Consider the following 23220-nt stretch of genomic DNA (forward strand, 5'->3'; position numbering starts at 1 on the left):
CAATCATAATCATACATTCCCACTTCTGACCTTTTGAAGGAAGGAAAGTCATTGATGAAGGAGTTGAAGATGTGTACAGAGTAAGTCCTAAAGCTGGGATGAGTGACCTCCAATGACAACAACTATTTTCTCTTCTGTAAGTTATGATTCCAATCATTAGAGTGTTTCCCCTCAATCCCTACAGCTTTACCAGAGATTCTTTATGGAACACTTTGCCAAATACTGCATTAATCGCAAGGCAGTGATTTCCATGTCACCTCGGAACGACAGCTCTTTGATTCATCATGTTTGAAACCAGAGCAGTCTTTAAGTCTGGAGCCAAATAGTCCAAGTGAAACTCAAACTGCAGATCAGTTTATTGCTGACAATACCTTCCATCCTTGATTAGGCAGGAATTAGCCAGACTTAACTTTATGAGCAGGATATACTTGAGTAATCTTCCACGTTGTTAGGTAGATGCCTGTTTTGTAACTGTGCTAGGATAGTAGGATATTCTGAAATGCACATCTTCAGCACTTCATTAGTCCAATGGCACATTTAAGTGCTTTCAGCTTTTTCTTGATATAAAAGAGTAATCTTCATTGACCAATCAGCTACTCTGTATTTCACAGCTGAATATGCTTGTGAAAATTACTGTCAAGTTACAACAAAGAGTTTGTCGAGGAATTTTCCAAGCATTACAGTAAAATACCAATTAATTAGGATGCCTACATCATAAAATCACGTTTTTATCAATATCTCTGAGGTAAACATGCCATTTGCAGTGTTGTGATCTTTTATGGATGTTTCCTAATTTAACAACAGTTAATGGTTCATCTCTTTTAAACATAGAGTTTAGAAACATTTTCTGAAACATTTATCTCTAATAATTATCAACATTGACAACATATCCAGGAGGGAAATATTAAAGTTCAAAATGTTACTTTTACATGTTCTAAGTCTTAGTAAAGTTGTTTATCCATTAATATTGAATTTCAATATATCCCTTAACACAATAATTGAGTGTATTTTCAACTTCATAATACATGCCTGACGTCTCAGTACTGCATTTCATAATTTAGAATACCTGCTGTGCTTCGACCCCTGTTCTGCTCACTTTACACTTATGACTGTGAGGCTAAGCACAGCTCCAACACCATATTTACATTTGCTGAGGACACTGCTGTTGCTGGCCAAATCAAAAGTGGTGACAAATCAGCATATAGGAGGGAGTTTGAAAATATGGCTGAGTGTCACAACAACAACAACCCCTCACTCAACGTCAGCAAGAAAAAGGAGCTGATTATTGGCTTTAAGAAAGGAAACTGAAGGTCCATGAGTCAGTCCACATCAGGTAAATGTCATTACAAAGAAAGCACAGCAACACCTTTACTTCCTTAGAAGTTTCAGCATGAAATCTAAAATTTTGAGAAACTTCTATAGATGTGTGGTGGAGAGTATATTGAGTGGTTGCATCACAGCCTCGTATGGAAACGCCAATGCCCCTGAATGGAAAATCCTACAAAACGTAGTGGATACAGTTGAGTCTATCACAGGTAAATCCCTCCACACTACTGAGCACATTTACACGGAGTGCTGTCATGGGAAAGCAACATCCATCATCAAGGACCCCCACCACCCAGGCCATGCTCTCTTCTCACTGCTGCCATCAGGAAAAAGATACAGGAGCCTCAGGACCCACACCACCACATTCAGGAACAGTTATTAACCCTCAGCCATCAGGTTCTTGAACCAGTGAGGATAACTTCACTCGTTCCATCACTGAACTCTTCATCTCTTGTTCTCAATACATATTGCTTATTTATTATTTTTTTCTTTCTTTTGTATTTGCATAGTTGTTTTGTCTTTTGCACTTTGGATGTTTGTTCTTCCTGTTGAGTGAGCTCTTTCATTGATTCCATTATACTTCTTGGATTTACTGAGTATGCCCATAAGAAAATGACTTTCTGGATTGTATATGATAACATATTTGTACTTTCATAAATTTACTTTGAACTGTTAACATAATATTTTGGCAACAACTAGATGGCGCAAAGGACCTGATTTGGAACTGTAGTGTTTTATGACTCTAAAGAAAGTTAGGTGATGAAAATTTGTTCTAATATGGACGAGTTCAGCCAAGCCAATGAATGCATTAGTGGAGGGTAACATCTCCCATATCACGGGTGGTAGGGTCATAGAGAGAAACGATGATATATCTGAGAGCTAACGGTTGTCCTCTCAGTATGTCAAACCACAACATCATCACCTTTGTCAGCAGGTTCAATGACAATATCAAGATTGATTCTTAATGAGCGGAGTGTAGCATATTCTGAAGTTCCTTCTGCAGATGCTGCCTGACCTGCTGAGTGTTCCCAGCATGTTCTATTTCTATTTCAAATTGCCAGCCTTCGCAACTATTCTAATTTTCATTTACAGATGTGTTGCGTGGTTTTATTCTCAATTCATGTAAACAGGACTTCCCTATGATTAAATGAAATATGTTGCTCCAATGTGAAACAAGCTCTGAAAAAGAGGCTTCTGCTAGAGAAAATCAATTTATAAGCCACAGGAGGACAATAAAGCTAACAGATCTACTTTAGAATTTGGAGTTCATTTTCCTTCTCCTTAATGCTTTCCTAATTCAATGTGTTAAATGGTAGCGTAGCAGTTAGAGCAACACTATTCCAGCTTGGGGCATTGGAGTTCAGAGTTCAATTCCACCACCATCTGTAAGGGTTCTGTAAATTCTCCCTGTGATTGCGTGAGCTTCCTTCGGGTGCTCCAGCTTCCTCCCATAGTCCGAAGACATAACTGTCATACGATAACTGGTCATTGTAAATTCTCCTGCGATTAGTCTGGTGTCAAATAGGTGTGTTGCTAGGCAGTGCACCTTGTTGAGCACCGTAGCTCCAAATAAATAAATAAAATGATTACATTTTAGAGCATGTAACCTTAATTTGGATGTCTATTTGTACTTGGCCTCATCTGGCATTAACAAACTGATAGTCTAACCAGGCATACTGAGAGTTTCATCACATACTTTTCCATGCAAGCATCTCAAGAAATCCAGTTCAACTGAAACATAGAATAACAGAGTCTAATAACACAAGAAGTGTAACACCTTTAATCCAAAAGTCCAAAACCTCTGAAATTTTTTTGAGCGCTGATGTAACATCAAAAATGTAAAATTCCACAAGGCGCTAGTAAGGTTCCCATGTGACATGCAGGTCTCTGCGCACCACAGCCAGTTCTGAGAAGGGACCTCAAATATGTAGTGAGCAGGAGTTAATGAAAAATAGGAAGAAAATAAAAATAAGGGAAAAATGAAGGTCTTGATCATGTATTGAAAGAGTGGACTCATCAGTGTCGGAATGAACATATGGCACTTAACGGTATGCTAATCATGAAGCAAGCAAAAGTCTAACAGAACAAACTGAAAATTGCAGGTAACTGAATATTTAGCAGGCTGGTTGCAGAAATTTAAGAAAAGGCACGACACTAAATTTTTAAAGATTTGTGGTGATAAAGCATCTGCTAATCACAAAGCAGCAGAGAAATTCATTGATGAGTTTGCCAAGATCATTGCTGATGAAAATCTAACATGCTGTACGACTACATCAGTACAGACATGTGAGGAACAAGTGCCCGCCAAAGACTGCTTACGGGTAGCACATAAGTTCAGTCAGGAATGATGGTGATACCAAACAGTCACTAACTGTCCACCAGGGCAGCCGAGGTAGTGATAGCTTACCTTTCTGATGCTTCAATGTACAGATTATTGTTTCTTGCACAAAATTATTAAATATATAAAACAACCTTCGGGGAATGTATAAGTTGTCGATGGAATGTAAATAGATTCCGTATTTAGACTTGGGTCCCATCTGCAAGGTATCTCATTATATAGAAACAAATATTCCAAAGCTCAAAGAAAATCCAAAATCTGAAACACTTTTGGCCCAAAGCATTTCAGAGAAGGGGTGCTCAACCTGCATTATCTAACTACAGTTGACTTTCAATTTGCTTTGGACTCGGTGCAGGGAAGAATCAAAAAGTTGATTCCTGATATAGAGAGGTAAACAAGTCTGGGCATATACTCATAGGTGATCTAATTATAGACAATAGACAATAGACAGTAGGTGCAGGAGTAGGCCATTTGGCCCTTCTAGCCAGCACCACCATTCACTGTGATCATGGCTGATCATACACAATCAGTACCCCGTTCCTGCCCTCTCCCCATATCCCTTGACCCCGCTATCTAAAAGAGCTCTATCTAACTCTCTCTTGAATGCATCCAGAGACTTGGCCTCCACTGCCTTCCGGGGCAGAGCATTCCACATATCCACCACTCTCTGGGTGAAAAAGTTTTTCCGCATGTCTGTTCTAAATGGCCTACCCCTTATTCTTAAACTGTGGCCTCTAGTTCTGGACTCACCCATCAGCGGGAACATGCTTCCTGCCTCCAGTGTGTCCAATCCCTTAATAATCTTATATGTTTCAATCAGATCCCCTCTCATCCTTCTAAATTCCAGTGTATACAAGCCCAGTGGCTCCAATCTTTCAACATATGACAGTCCCGCCATTCCAGAAATTAACCTTGTGAACCTACGCTGCACTCCCTCAATAGCAAGAATGTCCTTCCTCAAATTTGGAGACCAAAACTGCACACAATACTCCAGGTGTGGTCTCACCAGGGCCCTGTACAGCTGCAGAAGGACCTCTTTACTCCTATACTCAATTCCTCGTTATAAAAGCCAGCATGCCATTAGCTTTCTTCACTGCCTGCTGTACCTGCATGCTTGCTTTCATTGACTGATGTACAAGAACACCTAGATCTTGTTGTACTTCCCCTTTTCCTAACTTGACTCCATTTAGATAGTAATCTGCCTTCCTGTTCTTGCCACCAAAGTGGATAACCTCACATTTATCCACATTAAACTGCATCTGCCATACATTTGCCCACTCACCCAACCTGTCCAAGTCACCCTGCATTCTCATAACATCCTCCTGACATTTCACACTGCCACCCAGCTTTGTGTCATCAGCAAATTTGCTAATGTTACTTTTAATCCCTTCATCTAAATCATTGTAAACAGCTGCGGTCCCAGCACCGAACCTTGCGGTACCCCACTGGTCACAGCCTGCCATTCCGAAAGGGACCCGTTAATCACTACTCTTTGTTTCCTGTCACCCAGCCAATTTTCAATCCATGTCAGTACTCTGCCCCCAATACCATGTGCCCTAATTTTGCCCACTAATCTCCTATGTGGGACTTTATCAAAAGCTTTCTGGAAGTCCAGGTACACTACATCCACTGGCTCTCCCTTGTCCATTTTCATAGTTACATCCTCAAAAAACTCCAGAAGATTAGTCAAGCATGATTTTCCCTTCATAAATCCATGCTGACTTGGACTGATCCTTCTACTGCTATCCAAATGTGTTGTAATTTCCTCTTTTATAATTGACTCCAGCATCTTTCCCCACTGACGTCAGGCAAACCGGTCTATAATTCCCTGTTTTCTCTCTCCCTCCTTTCTTGAAAAGTGGGAAAACATTAGCAACCCTCCAATCAGCAGGAACTGTTCCTGAATCTATAGAACATTGGAAAATGATTACCAATGCGTCCACGATTTCTAGAGCCACCTCTTTAAGTACCCTGGGATGCAGACCATCAGGTCCCGGGGACTTATCAGCCTTCAGACTCAACAGTCTATCCAACACCGTTTCTTGCCTAATATAAATTTCCTTCAGTTCATCCTTTACCCTAGATCCTTTGGCCACTATTACATCTGGGAGATTGTTTGTGTCTTCCCTAGTGAAGACAGATCCAAAGTACCTGTTCAACTCATCTGCCATTTCCTTGTTCCCCATAATAAATTCACCCGTTTCTGTCTTCAATGGCCCAATTTTGGTCTTAACTATTTTTTTGCTATTCACATACCTAAAGAAGCTTTTGCTATCCTCCTTTATATTCTTGGCTAGTTTACCTTCGTACCTCATTTTTTCTTGGCGTATTGCCTTTTTTGTTATCTTCTGTTGCTCTTTAAAAGCTTCCCAGTCCTCCAGTTTCCCGCTCATCTTTGCTATGTTATACTTCTCTTTTATTTTTTTACTGCCCTTTACTTCCCTCGTCAGCCACGGCCACCCCTTACTCCCCTTAGGATCTTTCTTCCTCTTTGGAATGAACCGATCCTGCACCTTCTGCATTATTCCCAGAAATACCTGCCATTGTTGTTCCACTGTCTTCCCTGCTAGGGTATTGTTCCATTGAACTTTGGCCAGCTGCTCCCTCATAGCTCCATAGTTCCCTTTGTTCAACTGTAATACTGACACATCCGATTTTCCCTTCTCCTTCTCAAATTGTAGGTTAAAACATATCATATTATGGTCACTACCTCCTAATGGTTCCTTTACCTTGAGGTCCCTGATTAAATCCGGTTCATTGCACAACATACAAGATCCTGAGGGGTATTATTGGGATCTTTACTCCATCATGGTTATCCAGGATAAGGAGTCATCCATTTAAGATAAAAATGAGGAATAAGGCTGTGGGGTCAGAGCCAAGTAATACATTCAGGTTGAGACTTCTTGAGTTTGAACTAAAAAGGAACAAAGGGGGTACAGGACAGGTTTGTGTGTTGAAGTCAAGACTGGATTAGCCATAAATAAAACAGGACAGAGGGGCGATTATGCTTTCCTGTTTTCTATATTTTTATGCTGAACAAACAATTCAAAAATTCCAGTTCACGGGACATTCAGTTAACTAACTAGTTCTGATGAAAGGTCGTTGCTTTGTTACACTACCTCAAAATTTCTCTCTCCATAAATATTGTCTGACCAACAGGGCATTTCCAGTGTTTATATTATTTCAAGTTTCCATCAGCTGCATTGTTCTGTATTTCATAGAAAGTGACACGCTGTCACTTTTATCCAAATATTAAAACTTTCTCTTAACAAATCAGTTGTCTTTACTGTACTTTCTCAGCCAAAGTTTCTCTTGGTCTTTGCATTATCACTGCTTTTCCTTAGGTTCACACTATCCTCCCCTCTGCAATTTAAAACACGTTTAATCTCTAACTTCTCGTCATCAATTTCCAACGTCAGTTCTGTTTCTCCCTCCACACTTGCGGTCTCACCTACCATATACCTTCCACGCGTTTTTTTTTTAATTTCCTGCTTCCGGCATCTACCGCGTTTTGCTTTTGACAGAGAGCAGTTCTGCTGTCTGAGATGTGAAAGTAATGCAGCGGTTTGAGAAAGTGAGGCAACAATTTAAAGAGGAAGGCGGAGGGCAGAGGGCAGAACTCGAACGGAAGTGGACGCCAGCCGGTAGGCGGAAGTGACGCGTGTGGCCCTTGTGTTCAGTGGCGTCGGTGAGAGCCGGTGAGTGACAGGCCCAGGGTTACCACGGTAACAGTGGGATGGGGAGACCGGGACTGGATCTGTGCTGCTGGCAAATGGGTCCCTGTGATTGTGGCGTATGATCACAATAATGTGTACTCGCTTTCTCAGCCTTGGTGGTGATTGAATGTAATCTCAGCCACCGCTGCTCCCTCTCTTACTCCGAAAGAGGAAGTAGCCTCTCTCTTGGGAAGTGGAAAGAAGATACGACGGCTATAATCAGAAAACAAAATAATGCAGAGCGGACTCAGTTAAACTGTTGTTTGTTCTTCGGAGATGATGTTACGTACAAGAGCAATTTAGTACATCTGTGTGTGTGTGGGTGTTTTTTTAAGTACAGCACAGGCTCGCATTTTATAGTTCCAAATGAACCTAGTTGGACGCTAAAAGCTAGAGAGAGAAGAAAATGTGCGCGAAATCTGGAGCAAAACTTCAAAAGGCTGGACGCAATCGTTGGGTCAGTTCTGATCCTTATTCCAAAACTGTGACTTATAAAAAAAACAAACTACTGATAAATTATGAGTGAAAACTGATAAATAATCGCAGTCAGATTGTTGAAAGAATTATTGAGGCACTGCTGCGATTGGAGTTAAAGGTTATTCACTCTAGACCGAGGGCATAGACCAGGACAGATACAATATACGGTGCTCACTGGGTTTGTTCCAACCATCAACCACTCGTTTATATTAACTCTGCATAAATCATGTTTTTATTCACCCCAAATTCTCATCAAGTCCCTCCAGATAGGGCAATTTACAGTGGCCCTGTAAATCTGGAAAGCTGCACGTCCTTTGGGTGGGAGGATGTTGGAGCACCCAAAGGAAAACACTGCAGTCACAGGGAGAGCTTGTAAACTCCAAACAGACAGGAGCCAAGATTAGGGGATTGATCCTAGGTCTCTGGCACTTTGAGGTCGTAGCTCCATGAGCTGCACCTCTGTGCTACCCACCCATCAACGTAGGAGTTCCTCAAGGCAGTATGCTAGGTCCAATCTTCATCAACTGGCTCATTAATGATATATCTTCCATCATAAAGACAAAATGAGGAAGGTTGCTGATGCACAATGCTTTATTCCCTCAGCTAATGATGCCAGCATCCCATTACCAGCGACTCAGCACCAGCCAGGACAAGTCAGTATAATGTATACCAACTAGAAAATGGACTGTTGTTACTCATCTCCGGCAGTATCTCCCAAACCCACTTCTATCTTCAAAAGGAGGAGGGCAACACAAATGTGGGAATACCATGTTTCCCCACCAAATTACATCACACAGATCCTGGAACTCCCTCCAAAACAGTATTGTGATGATTCAAATAGGTGGCACACCACTCCATTAAACTTCCTCACACTCCCCTCTGCCCTTCTTGTGCACTGCTGAGGCTATCTTTCTTTCTGAAGCAAACAGCCAAAGGAGTAGGATTTTTTAGTGTATTTAACAGAGAAAGAACCAGTGAATGAGTGAGATATTGAGTAGTATTATCCTGGGTATTGATGGCCAGGGGTAGAAATTGTGATAGATACCTAATGTTGTAGTTACTGAAACTTCTGCAAAATCACAATTCCAATGCGTCCTTACATGTGAGGCAATTCTGGTCACCTACCTACAGGAAGTATATTGATAAGCTTGAAAGAATACAGAGAAAGTTTGCAAGAACGTTGCTGGGACTTGAGGATCTGTGTTATGGGAAAAAGCTGAGTAGGTTAGCATTTTTTTTCCCCAGGATTGCATGAGAAAGAGGGGGGGATTTGACAGAGGTATTCAAAATTATGAGGGGTATAATTAGGGTATATGCAAGTGAGCTTTTTTCCTCCAAGGTCGAGTGAGACCAGAACTGTAGGTCATAGGTTAAAGACGCAAGTTGAAATATTTAAGGAGAATCCGAAGAGGGGGAAGTTCTTCACTCGGAAGGTGGTGAGAGTATGGATCAAACTGTCAGCAAAAGAGGTCGATGTCAGTTTGATTGCAGAGTTTAAGGGAAGCTTGGATAAGTTCATGGATGGAAGGGGCATAGAGGACAATGGTCATGATGTGAATCAATGGGGTTAGGCAGAATAACCATTCAGTATGGACTAGATGGGATGAAAGGCCTCTCGGTGCTGTAGTGCTCTATGAGTCTAAGTAAAAGCAGCAGAAAATTTAGGGTTAGCATTAAATTGAAGCTAGTGTAGGCATAAGGATATGATCTCAAGTCCCCTGCTATGGTGCCACTGAAAGTAGAGAAATACTGCCAAAATTGAAAAAGAAATTAAGTATTGGACTAGAGTTAATGACAGAGAATCAGCAGTTATAATTCTTATTCCACTGAAGTGCTGGATGGAGAATGGGATCCTGTCATATTTGTGACCATGGTGTATTGCAAAATTATTACAGTAAAAGAGACTATAAGACCATAAGATTTAGGAACAGAAGTGGGCCATTCGGCCCATCAAGTCTGCTCCGCCATTCAATCATGGGCTGATCCACTTCATCCAGTCATTTCTACTCCCCTGCTTTTACCCCACATTCTTTGATGCCCTGGCTAATCAAGAACCTATCTACCTCTGCCTTAAATACACCCACTGACTTGGCCTCCACAGCTACTCATGGCAACAAATTCCACAGATTTATCACCTTCTGACTAAAGTAATTTCTCTGCATGTCAGTTCTAAAAGGAAGTCCTTCAATCCTGAAGTCGTGCCCTCTTGTCCTGGAATCCCCTTCCATGGGAAATATCTTTGTCATATCTAATCTGTTCAGGCCTTTTAACATTCGGAATGTTTCTATGAGATCCCCCCTCATTCTCCTGAACTTCTGGGAATACAGCCCAGAGCTGCCAGACGTTCCTTTTATGGTAACCCTCTCATGCCTGGAATCATTCTCATGAATCTTCTCTGAATGCTCTCCTATGTCAGTGTATCCTTTCTAAAATAAGGAGCCCAAAACTGCACACAATACTCCAACTGTGATCTCACGAGTGCCTTATAGAGCCTCAACATCACATCCCTGATCTTATATTCTATACCTCTAGAAATGAATGCCAACATTGCATTTGCCTTCTTCACCGCTGACTCAACCTGCAGGTTAACTTTTAGGGTATCTTGCACAAGGACTCCCAGGTCCCTTTGCATCTCTGCATTTTGAATTGTCTAGAGAGAATTCTAGAGCAAGCAAATGACATACAAATGGAGCAACATTAATTATAATTGTAATGTCACAAACATTTTAGCTGAGAAGTTTATAAGCATGGAGGTGGTTTCGATTATTATGACAAAGAAGAAGTTCTATCTAAGGAAAACTGGAAATATGTAATGTACATTTGAATCAGAAAAGGGGCATATTGCTATAACAACCTTAAGGAAGCTGTAAGATATGAACTGCCGAGGGATGTCCAATATCCTCCTGTCACCAAGATCCTCTTATTTGCTGCAACTGAAGTAATACTCTCAGTAAGTTTTGTTATTGCTGTATATCATAGGGAAATTATGATGGCTTGATTATTCTCAGCAATCTTGAAATCCCTCCCAAAACCTGATACTTCCACTTCCCTTCATCCCAAAAAGGAATGGGGGTGGATGAGAGGTAATATAACATGCTGTAATCAACTTTGGTTCACTCTGCCTGGCAGAAACCAAGTTGGAGTTAGAGTTGAGGAGTTATTTAAATTGACTTATTTTTTCTTGCCTGATCTACTTGAATACAGATCAATATTAAATTCCAGACAGCAAATTCCCAGATGACAATATTAAATTACATACAACAAAGACACTTGATAAAGCCAACAGAATGCTTTTTAAATGTACAGACCATGCTTTGATCATGCTGTATGGGCCTTTAATGTAATTTTAGTGAGAAGTTTGAACAGGGAACGGCAATATCTGTCAAGTCAAACTTATCAAAAAAAGGAACTAAGGTTAGTAAAAAAGTTTTAGTCTAGGCCTGAAACAAGAGTGCTTTTTCAAAGCCTATAAAGAACATTAGGATCTCACTGGATTCTCAAACTCTCACCCCACACTTTTTCTAAGGCTGACAATTCTGCTGGGACCCCTGTATAAAGCAGTCTCCATAGCACCAAGACAATAGCTTCTAAACATCTGAGTTCAGCCTTTGAGAAACCACTTATCAGCAACCCCCTTGCAGCATTGTCAATGAAGACCCAGTACTGGTGTGATCTCAGCAGGTGTGCAGCAAGCTTTGCCTTCTTCCTACCTTGGGATTAAAATGGTTTTCTTTGTGGATTTACCTTTCAAAATTAATCCTATTAAAAACTGCATCCTCTTTATTTTCCCTCTTCATCGTGGTATTATTTGTATGTATCTGTTTTTTCCCCAGTGGAATTAAATCATACAATATTTATTTCCCAACAGGTGAAGAAAGATGAACAATTCATTAAACCCAAAATCCTACATTCGCGCCTTGAACCATAGGCTCATCAGAGAACTATCAGACTTATTGGATCCACAAGATGCGTGGAAGAAATTGGCAGTGAACATCAGAAAACCTAGTGGAGAGCTAAGATACAGCCAGTTACATATAAGGTAGACAAAATTACTTGAAACATTTAGTTGTTTAATTGCTTAATAATTTTCAAGTAAGAATCCAACCAGAGAATTAGCATTGTAAACAAAGAAGGAGGCCCTTCAGACAGTTTTCTTCATGCATGCTGTTAAAGAGACCTACAGTCTAATTTCACGGTTCAGCTTTTGTAGATATTAGACATTAACTTATCGTGTACTTTCTAGTAAACATTTCTTGTAAGTTCCAAAATCTTACCACCTTTATGGATGAACCATTTTTACACCCCTCTAATCCATCAACTATCTATTTTGAAGCTAATTTTCCTAAATTTTGACCATTTCATCAAAGAAGTAAACCCTTCATGTTTACTCTATCTTGCAGTGTGCCAAGCTGTATAGGTGTACCGGTGCCAAGCTGTATGGGTCCTAATGCCCTTCCCTTGGACAACATTGGTGGCGTGGAGAGGGGAGACTTGCAGCTTGGGCAACTGCCGGTCTTCCAAAAAAAAGCCTTGCCCAGGCTTGTGCCCTGGAAACTTTCCAAGGTGCAAATCCATGGTCTATCGAGACTAACGGAGGCCTACTACATACTACATCTTGCAGTGTTATATACCTCAACTAAGTCCTTTCCAAAGAACTCAACTATAATTTATTTAATTTTTCCACATAACTGAAATTCAACAGTCCCTCATATCCGCTGGAGATCTATTGCATCTTTGTTGTAATGTGGTGACCGGAACTGTATACAGTTCTGTAGCTTTGGCTGAATTAGTATTTCATTCTATTCTATGCGTTACCCAATAAAAAAAAGATATTCCAGTGACCTTTTCTCCTTGTCCAGCTAATTTCAGAAATCCATGTATATTCACTCCAAGCCCCACTTTTATCTGTTTCTTTCAATATCCCACTATTTACTATTTATACCCTGACCCCTCTTTATCTACCATAATGCAAGTTGCTATATTCACAAAGGGGTGATTGGTGTATGTTACTGCACCCAAAATGTCATTGACATCCATTAGAAGTCCATGCCCTAACTTACATGAATAACAAGGACTTGATGTACAATCTGAATGCTTAATGGTGCATTTCTTAGGGAATATTTTTATTTCTAAATGTCTGACAGATCTTGGAACTCAAATCCCATTTTGCTGCATTACTTATATTACAATTCAAATGTCTTAATTTTTAGCATCCAAAATTTCTGAATAATATATTTGTCATGTATACTGCTAACTAAATAATACCTGAGGATTTTTATTTAACACTTAAAATACTGTAAATTGTTTAGAAGTACACTATCAGATTCACAGTATTGAGTTAAAGCTTCAATTGCTGTGAAACAAATGCATCAATTGTTATTTGACAAAGCAGAATGTGTATATGTTATGTTGAACAAATTAATTTCATGTAACTTGTCTTAAGGAGATTGGAAGGAGTGGTTAAAATGGGAAAGAGCCCTACCACAGAACTCTTGTTTGACTGGGGAACAACCAACACCACAGTCCTTGAGCTTGTAGAGATACTGATTCAAAATAATTTCCTTGCTGCCGCTAACTTGTTGCTTCCAGGTAATTTAATCTGTCATTTTGTACAACAGTGTTGTGAGTGGATTTTTTCTAAATGCTTTTGTCTGTCATTGCTATGGAACATACCCCAGCACCATTTGCATTGCAGTCTGATTCTTCTTCTGAGATACAGTTATCTCAAGAAGTATGATCAGCTGCTTTTCTTTGTTCATTTTCTTTAAACTGGGAAATCCTCATAGATTATTTATAGAAGGTTCAGAACTTATTGCAATGCCCAGTAAAGAGCAAAATATCAGAATTAAATGACTCAATGTAGTAGTTCTTGCAGGAGGACAAAATTTTCATGTGCTTATATTCTGTATGTTCATATTAGGATGGAAACTCAACAAATCAGCTTTAATTACGAGTAAAATTTTGTTTAACTATGCCTTTTTATTGTTTACCTACTTTAAAACTTCACTCTGGGCAACATGGTAATACAGTAATAATGCGATTTCAGCATCAGTAATACAAGTTCAATTCCACTGCTGTCTGCAAGAAGTTTGTACATTCTCTGTGACCATGTACAGTGCCTATAAAAAGAATTCACTCTCCCCCCAGAAGTTTTCATGTTTTATTGTTTTACAACATTGAATCACAGTGGATTTAATTTGGCTTTTTTAACACTGATCAACAGAAAAAGACATTTTCATGTCAACATGAAAACAGATCCCTACAAAGTGATCTAAATTTATTACAAATTTAAAATACAAAATAATTGCATATTCATTCTTCCTTTTCAAATCAGTATTTAGTAGATGCACCTGTGGCAGCAATTACAGCCTTGTGTCTGTGTGGATAGGTCTGTATCAGCTTTGCACTTCTAGACACTGCAGATTTTCCTCCATTCTTCTTTACAATACAGCTCAAGCTCTGTCGGTTTGCATGGGGATATGAGTGAACAGCCCTTTTCAAGTCCAGCCACAAATCCTCAATTGGATTGTGGTCTGGACTTGGACTTGGCCACTCCAGGCCATTAACTTTGTTGTTTTTTAATCCATTCCTGTGTAGCTTTGGCTTTATGCTTGGGGTCATTGTCTTGCTGAAAAACAAATCTTCTCCCAAGTCACAGTTCTCTTACACACTGCATCAGGTTTTCCTCCAGGATTTCTGTGTATTTTGCTGCATTCATTTTACCCTCTACCTTCACAAGCCTTCCAGGACTTGCTGCAGTGAAGCATCCCCATAGCACGATATAGCCACCACCATGCTTCACGAAAGGAATGATGTGTTTTTGATGATGTGTGGTGCTTAGCTTACACCAAACATAGCATTTAGTCTGATGGCCAAAAAGCTCAATTTTGTTTTCATCAGACCACAGAAACTTATTCCAGCTGACTTCAGAGTCTCCCACATGCTTTCTGGCAAACTCTAACTGAGATTTCATGTGGGTTTTTTTTCAACAGTGGCTTTCTCTTTGCCACTCTCCCATAAATCTGTGACTGGTGAAGCACCCGGGTAACAGTTGTTATATGCGTAGTCTCTCTGATCTCAGCCACTGAAGTTTGTAACTCCTCCAGAGTTGTCATAGGTCTCTTGGTGGCATCCCTCTCTAGTTCCCTTCTTGCTCAGTCGCTCAGTTTTTAAGGATGGCCTGCACTTGGTAGATTTACATCTGTGCTATATTCTTTCCATTTCTTGATGATTGACTGAATTGTACTCCTAGGGATATTCAGTGATTTGGAAATTTTCTTGTACCTATCTCCTGACTTGTGCTTTTCAGTAACCTTTTCGCAAAGATGCTTAGAGTGTTCCTTTATTTTCGTGGTGTAGTTTTTGCCAGGATACTGACTGACCAGCAGGTGGACCTTTCTGATACAGGTGTATTTTTACTACAATCAATTGAAACACCTTGATTGCACACCATTTAACTAATTATGTGACTTCTAAAACCAATTGACTGCACCAGTGATGATTTGGTGTGTCATATTAAAGCAGGTGCATACTTATGCAATCAATTATTTTGTGATTCATATTTGTAATTACTCAATCACTTTGTAGAGATCTGTATTCGCTTTGACACAGAAGTGTTGATCAATGTCAAAAAAAACCCAATTTAAATGCACTGTGATTCAATGGTGTAAAACCATAAAGCTTCTAAGGGGTGGGTGATTACTTTTTATAGGCACTGTAGGTTTCCTCCAGGCCCCTTCCTTTTCTTCCCACATTCCAAAAGTGTACGGGTTAATAGAGCAATTGATCACATGGATGTGATCGAGCAGTATACACTTGTTATGCCATAAGGGCCTGTTACAGTGCTGTATCTCTAAATAAAAAATAAAATAAATAAAACAATGGATACAGAGAGAAGTATTCAATATACTTTGATTTTCTAAATGGACAAAATGTAAATTAAAGGAAATGTGTTTCGTGGTACTGAAAGTTGAAGAGCCCCTTTGTGTTGGTATCATCCAAATAATGGCCCTTAAATCTGAGGCCAGAAGTCATGAGATATATATTTTTCTTAGATAACTTCTTGTCCTTGGAACCAAATTTCTGAAGTGGAATGTCTTGTACAAGTTCATTTGAGACAATATGTAGGTCGTCCTACTGTTGAAAGAGCTGTACTTGACCTGGTCTTAGGAAATGAAACAGGGCAGGAGGTGTAAGTTTGGAACAAACAAAGTTCTATAAATTTCAAGGTAATTATGGAAAGGTACAAAGAAAGTTGGCAAGAGTTCAGAGCCAGCATATTCAAAGATCAAAGTTCAAAGTGCATTTATTATCGAAGTAAGTATATGTCACCTTATTCTGTGCTGAGATACATTTACTTGTGGGCATTGAGGTGAGTAAAGTTATCCATGCTGGCTCAGGAGCCTGATAGTTGAAGAGTAATAACTGTTCCAGGCTGTGGTGATGCGGGACATCCTTCCCAATGGCAGCAGCGAGAAGAGAGCTTGGCCTGGATGGTGGAGGTCCTTGATGATGGATGTTGCTTTCTTGTGGCATTGCTCCTTGTAGGTGTGCTCAGTGGTGGGGAGGTCTTTTCCTGTGTTGGATTCACTACTTTTTGTAGGTTTCTCAATTCATGGGCATCAGTGCTTCCATACCAGGTCATTTTGTAACCAGTTGGGATAATTTCTCATGCGCATCTAAAGAAATCTGTCAAGGTTTTAGATGACACGGAAATGTGCCAAGTTCTAAGAAAGTAGAGCTGTTTCAATGCCTTCTTTGCTATGACACTTACTTGTTGGTCCCAGGACAGATCCTTTAGGAATTTAAAGTTACTGACCCTCTTTTCCTTCAATTCCCTGATGAGATCCCTGGTTTCCTCCTCCTGTAATCAATAAGAGCTCTTTAGTTCTGCTGACATTGAGGTTGTTGTGGCACCATTCAACCAGATTTTCAAACTCTAATGGGAAATTCTCTAGGAAATTTAAGAGACTACTAGACAGGTATATGGAGCAATTTAAGGTGGAGGGTTATATGGGAGGCAGGGTTTAAGGGTCAGCACAACATTGTAGGCTGAAGGGCCTGTACTCTGCTGTATTGTTCTATGTTCTATATCCTTCCTATATGCCGATTCATCACCACCTTTGATTCAGCCAACAACAGTGGTGTCGTCTGCAGATTTGTATATGGCATTGGAGCTCTATTTAGTCTCACAGTCATAAATATAAAGCGAGTGATGCACCTGTGCTGGTGGTGATTGTGAAGGAGATGTTGCTACCTATCTGATGTGAGGAAATCAAGGATCCAGTTGCACAAGGAGGTATCGAGGTCTAACATATTTTGATAAGGGTGAAAGGCAAAGATGGCAAGATTTTGGAACCTTGGATAACAAAGGTTCTAAATGAATACATCTCATCTGTATTCACCACAGAGAAGGATGTGGACGATACCAGTCTCACGGAAGTATACAGTACATTAATAGGAACACCTAAGGATCCCTTGTACTTTAACTTTTTGATCATCCTTCCATGTGGGACTTTGTCAAAAGCCTTATAAAAGTCATTTAGAGAGAACATAGGATGCAGTCCTACTGTGGGCAAATGGTTGGTATGTATATGCTGGGTCAAGTGGCTTGTCTCTGTGCTGTAGAACTCAGACTTACGGACTTTACAACAGCTATCATAATATTACAAAATGTAGTAGGGGTGCTTCGGTGACTAAAAGACTAGAATGGAAGTTAGAAGGGTTTGCTAGGACTTAGGTTGTGACATATCAGTATAGTCAGTCATAAGCTGTGAAATATTTTAGTGCTGGTTGTAGAACACTGCAGAATGTGACTGTTGAGATTGTTCTGTGGTCGGACAGGCTGTGGTTGTACTAACCTACTTGCAAGATGCTTCTGAGTACTAACATATTTAGAGTATACTGTTAGGAATAAAAGTGTGGGCTGTTGGGATGTTCGTTCAGATATTGTGCTTATTCGCCACGGGAGAGGTAATATGCATCAGAGAGGTAAGAGAATAGATAGCCAGAAGGGAAAACATTTTTAAAAGGGTTTAACTACTTATGACTCAGATAATAGGCATAATTTAAACTAGATATTGTTAATCTTTTCTCAGCATTAGTTTTCTCAGACCATTATACAAGATCCCTACCATATACTATACCTTGTATATTGGGAGTTGGCCCTACTTCAAACATCATTAAACACAAAATTTACATAGCGATTTGTAAGCATTTGAAGAATTTTAGCCAGAGTATCATTTTTATTACTGTAAAGCCACCTGATTTGACATTGGTTCAGAAAGCTGGAGGTACTATGATTTCCTTGAGATTTGATTGTATTGGATCACAGTTATTAGGTGGCAGATAGAATATTTATTTAGAGATACAACATGGTAACAGACCCTTCTGGTCCAATGAGCCCCTAACTGCCCAATTGCATGCATGTGACCATTTAACTTACTAACCCATATGTCTCTGGAATGTGGGAGGAAACCTGAGTACCAGGAGGAGACCCACACAGTCATGAGAGAATGTATAAAGTCCTTACAGACAGTGGCAGGACATCAACCTGAATTGCTGGCACTGTAATATCGATATGCTAGTCGCTTAACTGCCATACTGCCCCAATATTGATTAGATCAGCAACAATTGATTGGATATGATAGCAATAATGAAAAGGAAGAGGCAAAATTATACAAACCCATCCTTAATAGCTCTACCACCGGCTTACTCCTTTAGCCATGAGGAGGTAAACAATAGCAATTTGGAAATCAAACTGAGAGACTCATCCAAAGGTAAGTTTAGTTGTATCAAGAAGACATGAAAGGTAATTAAGACCAATACAGCATGATAGAGAAAATCATTTATTACTTAAAACAAAGTTATATAAGATTGTAAACATATCAGATTTGATAATGAAAATTAATTGCGAAGGAGTTTTGTTAGAATTAATTAAAATTTCTTGTGAAGTTTCATTAAAGGTGTATCTATGATTAATTACATTACTTTATTATCTACAGCCCACTGAACTTAGAAATGAGTCCATAATAAAGTTACTGAAACTTAAGTTATTTAAGTAACTATTTAAAAAGGGATATATGATAATAGCATTTGAAGTTAATAAATTTAAAGTAAAAATATAAAATAATAGCTTGGTTGGAATAGCATGAATGAAATATTGCCATCTCAAGTTATTTTTCTGCCCTTTAATCTCTTTAGATTCTATTCTTCTTTGCTGTGCTTCTCAACTTTTCTTAATCTCCCACTATTCCTTCTGAATCATCTGATTTTTGCATCTACACGACATGCATAGTTGGTCAAGTTTTCACCACACTCCTTAGCCACAACTTCAGTCACAATCTGCCATCTTGTATTATGAAAGCAGATTAATGTCTACCTGTAAGTATTTTTGGAATTATTGTATGTTCATAAAAAGTTCTAACACGTCACCTTCTGATTGAAGATGCTGATTAGTTTAATTTAATACACACAATACAAGCGAATCTCATGACTATTTATCAGAATATCTGAAGGAGTAATTCAAATTTGATCACTAGAACCAAAGTATAAGGCTGACAGGGAACAATGTGTTGGTGCAATTGATATTCAAGGATTTGTATGAAGGGATCAAGTGTAATATGTCCAAGCAGATGATGTAAAGCTGGTACTAGAATGAGACTGACAAAGTTAATAAACAAATTCATAGCACATGGAAGAGCGTGAGGCTACTTGCTGTGGTAGAAAAAATGGAAAAGAAGAACTCTATTAAAATAAATTGTTAGATTGAAAGTCCTTGCAAGTAAATATTGCAGATAAAAAAAGGCAGACCATGTGTTAACCTTGATTACAAGGATTTGTGCACAGTCATTCTGCTATGAATGGTGTAGGGCATTGGTGTAATTCAGTTGTTTTATTGTGGATAGATCTAGCCTCCCCATCAGTGAAACAATTTACTTGCCTTTGAGGGAGTAAAACAAGGAATTTCTACGTTGATATCAAGGACGGGGGAATCAACTTAGGTGGGAAGGTTAGTCTCTCTCTTGAGTTTGGAATAATGAGTGGTGACCTGATTGAAATATGTAAAGTTCTCAAGTGACTTGACAGGGTAAATGCAGGTATAATATTTCCATTGGCTGAGATGTCTAGAACTAAGCTTCAGGTTTTCAAAATAAGCTGGTCATTCAGGACTGAGATAAGATGAACTGTGTTTACCCAGATTAAATATATTCTCTCCTAAAGGACTGTGGATAATTGGGTTCATCTAAGAAAGCATATGGATCTTAGTTTAGCATCTTATCCAAGAGATGGCTGCTCTGGTGTTCATCTAATCTTTTGTACTGAAATCTCCAAACTAGATTGAAGGATATATTGTGCTAGTGGGAAAGCAGTGAGAGATCACCTGGCTTCTGCAAGGGCTGATGTTTTTTGACAATATAAGGAGGGATTAAGCAGATTAGGCCCATTCTTACAAGAGTCTAGTGGAATGAAAAATTATCTTATTAAAATGTATTAAATTTTCAAAGGCTTGACATTGATGTTTTTCTTGGCTATAGTGTCTAAATCTAGGCATCATTATCTCAAATAAGGAGTTGACCATTTAGGACTGAGGTGAGAAGAAATTTATTCATATGGCAAATTGTGTACCTAAGAGGTCTATGGATATTTATGGAGAAGTATATTTGAGACCAAGGTCAATATATTTTGGAATATGAAGGGGATCAAGGGACATAAAGTCAATTCAGGTAAATAACACTGAGGTTAAAGATCAACTACGACAGAGCAATTTATGGGGGGGGGGGGCTGAATAGTCTATATATATCTTTTTCTTATTTTAATGGTCAAAATAGCATGAAGTCTTAAATAAAATGATACTGGCTGTGTAATTTATTGTAGTACTAATTTATTTAGATCTTAATTGCATTCAAGGAAGTTTCAAAATGGTTGCATATTGCTGCTAACTAGTACATGTCCACCCAGCTTATGAGCATGTCTGTACATATGAATAAGCATTAGGAAGACTGCTGGGATGGGTTTTCTGGTTCCCGTGGGCTGCTACTGCTGGGAACAGCATTTCTATGTGCCCTCTGCCCAATCTACCCCCCAAGCAACAACAACTGAGCAGAATCTTGTTGAACCTGCAATGGGAATCAGCCCACATGATTCAAAAGAGCAATGGACCAAGGAACTGGAGGAACTCAGTGGGCCAGGCAGGGAGGGAAATGGCCAGTCCAAGTTTCAGGTTAACATCCTTATCAGGGCCAGAAATAAAGAGCCATTTTTGATATACTCCAACACTCATTCAGTAAACATATGTTAATAGAGAAAGGATTTACCATGCCCAATGACTTTATTGTTCATTTTCTTCCATTTGCATGACTGCTATGAATAAATAATTTTAAAAGACCTCTTCATATTTCATTTGCTGAAATTAAGAGAAATGTTTGTTCTAAGAAGGCATAAAGACAGTTTATTATACAAAAATATTTGTTTTAGTTACAGGATGGGTAAAATCTGCATTTTTTCATGATTTAAAATGATGTCATTTTGTGAGGCTGTTTAATTCATTGATGTACTTTAAGTACAAATAACATTGACCTATGTAATATGTACTGTAAATGATGCAGACCATATTGTATAATGTAAATTTTTATCAGTGTTTTTCCTTAATTGTGTAGCTTAATGCAGAAGCATTTATTTTTGACAAATTAGCATACAATGTTGTAAAGAAACATCAGCACAAGCACAATTATATTAAGCAATACACACAAAATGCTGGTGGAACTCAGCAGCCCAGGCAGCATCTATGGGGAGAAGTACTGTCGACGTTTCAGGCCGAGACCCTTCATCAGGACTGGACAATTCATCAGTAAAATTATATTAATGTTAATTTTCTGATTAATGATTGCTAATTAGGATGGGGAAAATAACATGTCCTTTAATGAAATGAAATCAGAGTGTGCTGGAAATACTCAGATGTCCAGGTAGTTTCTGTGGAGAGAGAACGAGAGTTTACTTTTTTCAGATAGACTGGAATTGGTAGAACTTAGAGATAGAAGAAGTGTTAAATGAGGAAGGTAAGAAAGAACACCAGACAATCCTATAAAAGGGTAAAAGAAAGAGTTCAAGTAACAAAAGAGTTTGTGTTCAGCAAAATTATTTGACAATAAGTAGTAAGTAACAAAAGAAGGATCTGAAAGACACAATCATTCGCTGTGTATTGCTGCTTTTTTGTTCTTTGTTTACATTTCTAATTTCTAATATCTGCAGCATTTAGCTTCTGTAAATTATTTTATGGCAAAGTCATCAAAATGCCTCAAAATAATAATTAAATAATTAAGAATAAAATTAAAGTTTAATTTTAAAACCAAGTTAAAATTAGTTTTCTGCAAACTGTAATCAACAGTATGCTCTTCTGGAAGTTGAAAAGAAAATAGTGTTCCACGATATGCATTATTTAAAGTCCTATTCCAACTAATCAGACATCATCTGTTTAAACTGTTGTGCAAAGGAAAGAAAAGATTTCCTATTGATGTCAAACAACATGTGCTTTGTAGTTTTTGTTGTGAAGGTACCAATATCAAATCTAATTACCCAGCTGCTCATTATGTAAATTCTGTGTTTATACCACCTGTAACATTTTAATGAAAGAACAAAGTAATTATTTGCTTTAGATGTACATATGACTACATCTAATATGTTAGTGAATTATATAACAGCAAATAATAATATGCCCTAGATATCATATTCTGTGAATTTGTTGATTATAATCTATGATTTAACTTAACAGAAGAAGTATCAAAGGCAATACCATCTTGTTCACCAATGGAAATAACTACTACGTCTAACTCTAATGCTGCATGTAAATCAATGATACAAGTTTCTGATCATGAAGCAACTTACCATGATACAAACTGCACCACCCAACAAACTGCCTTAGTGGCTAACAGTTCAATTCAGCAAAACCTTGCTTCTGATTCTATGGAAACTAGTAAGTAAGATTTTGGAGTCATGTTTGTAAAGATATAATTAAAAATATAGCCAGCAATTACAAGGTCAAAGTTAATAGTCTTGCTAAAGAGCTTTTAAAAAATCATATTGTAGTATGCTTCCCAAGGTTGTATGTTGATTCATTTGAAGATGAGAAATGTGTACTAATATTATCTTTAATTTTCATCAAATTTACCATCTGGTGAAATTTGTGTTCAGTTGACAACCAGTCCAGCAACATCCTCATTACATGACATAATCTGACTTAGTGTATTTGCATTCATCATTATTCTCTAATCAGCTAAAATTCAGATAAAATTAGATCTTTGCCATTAAGATATCCTTCTGTTTTCTCAAGAACAATCATTTTGAAATGTAAGGAGTTTGTACGTT

At 38.6% G+C, this 23220-nt stretch overlaps 1 protein-coding gene across 3 annotated transcripts in view; it reads left to right on the forward strand.

Moving 5' to 3' along the window:
* The first annotated feature begins 7211 nt into the window (after positions 1–7211).
* Positions 7212–23220, forward strand: part of LOC140734887 (interleukin-1 receptor-associated kinase 4-like) — a 33971-nt gene continuing 17962 nt past the window's right edge. Inside the window, exons 1-4 of one of the 3 annotated variants that reach the window (XM_073059546.1) lie at positions 7212–7362; positions 11726–11896; positions 13301–13446; positions 22628–22828. In XM_073059546.1, the coding sequence (XP_072915647.1) occupies positions 11736–11896; positions 13301–13446; positions 22628–22828 (508 nt within the window). In that variant the 5' untranslated portion in view covers positions 7212–7362; positions 11726–11735. Of the gene's footprint in view, positions 7363–11725; positions 11897–13300; positions 13447–22627; positions 22829–23220 lie in introns of those variants that run through there. The other 2 variants (XM_073059545.1, XM_073059547.1) reach the window with 2 other exon arrangements.

This window comes from Hemitrygon akajei, chromosome 10, assembly GCF_048418815.1.
Source record: "Hemitrygon akajei chromosome 10, sHemAka1.3, whole genome shotgun sequence".
Taxonomy (NCBI): domain Eukaryota; kingdom Metazoa; phylum Chordata; class Chondrichthyes; order Myliobatiformes; family Dasyatidae; genus Hemitrygon; species Hemitrygon akajei.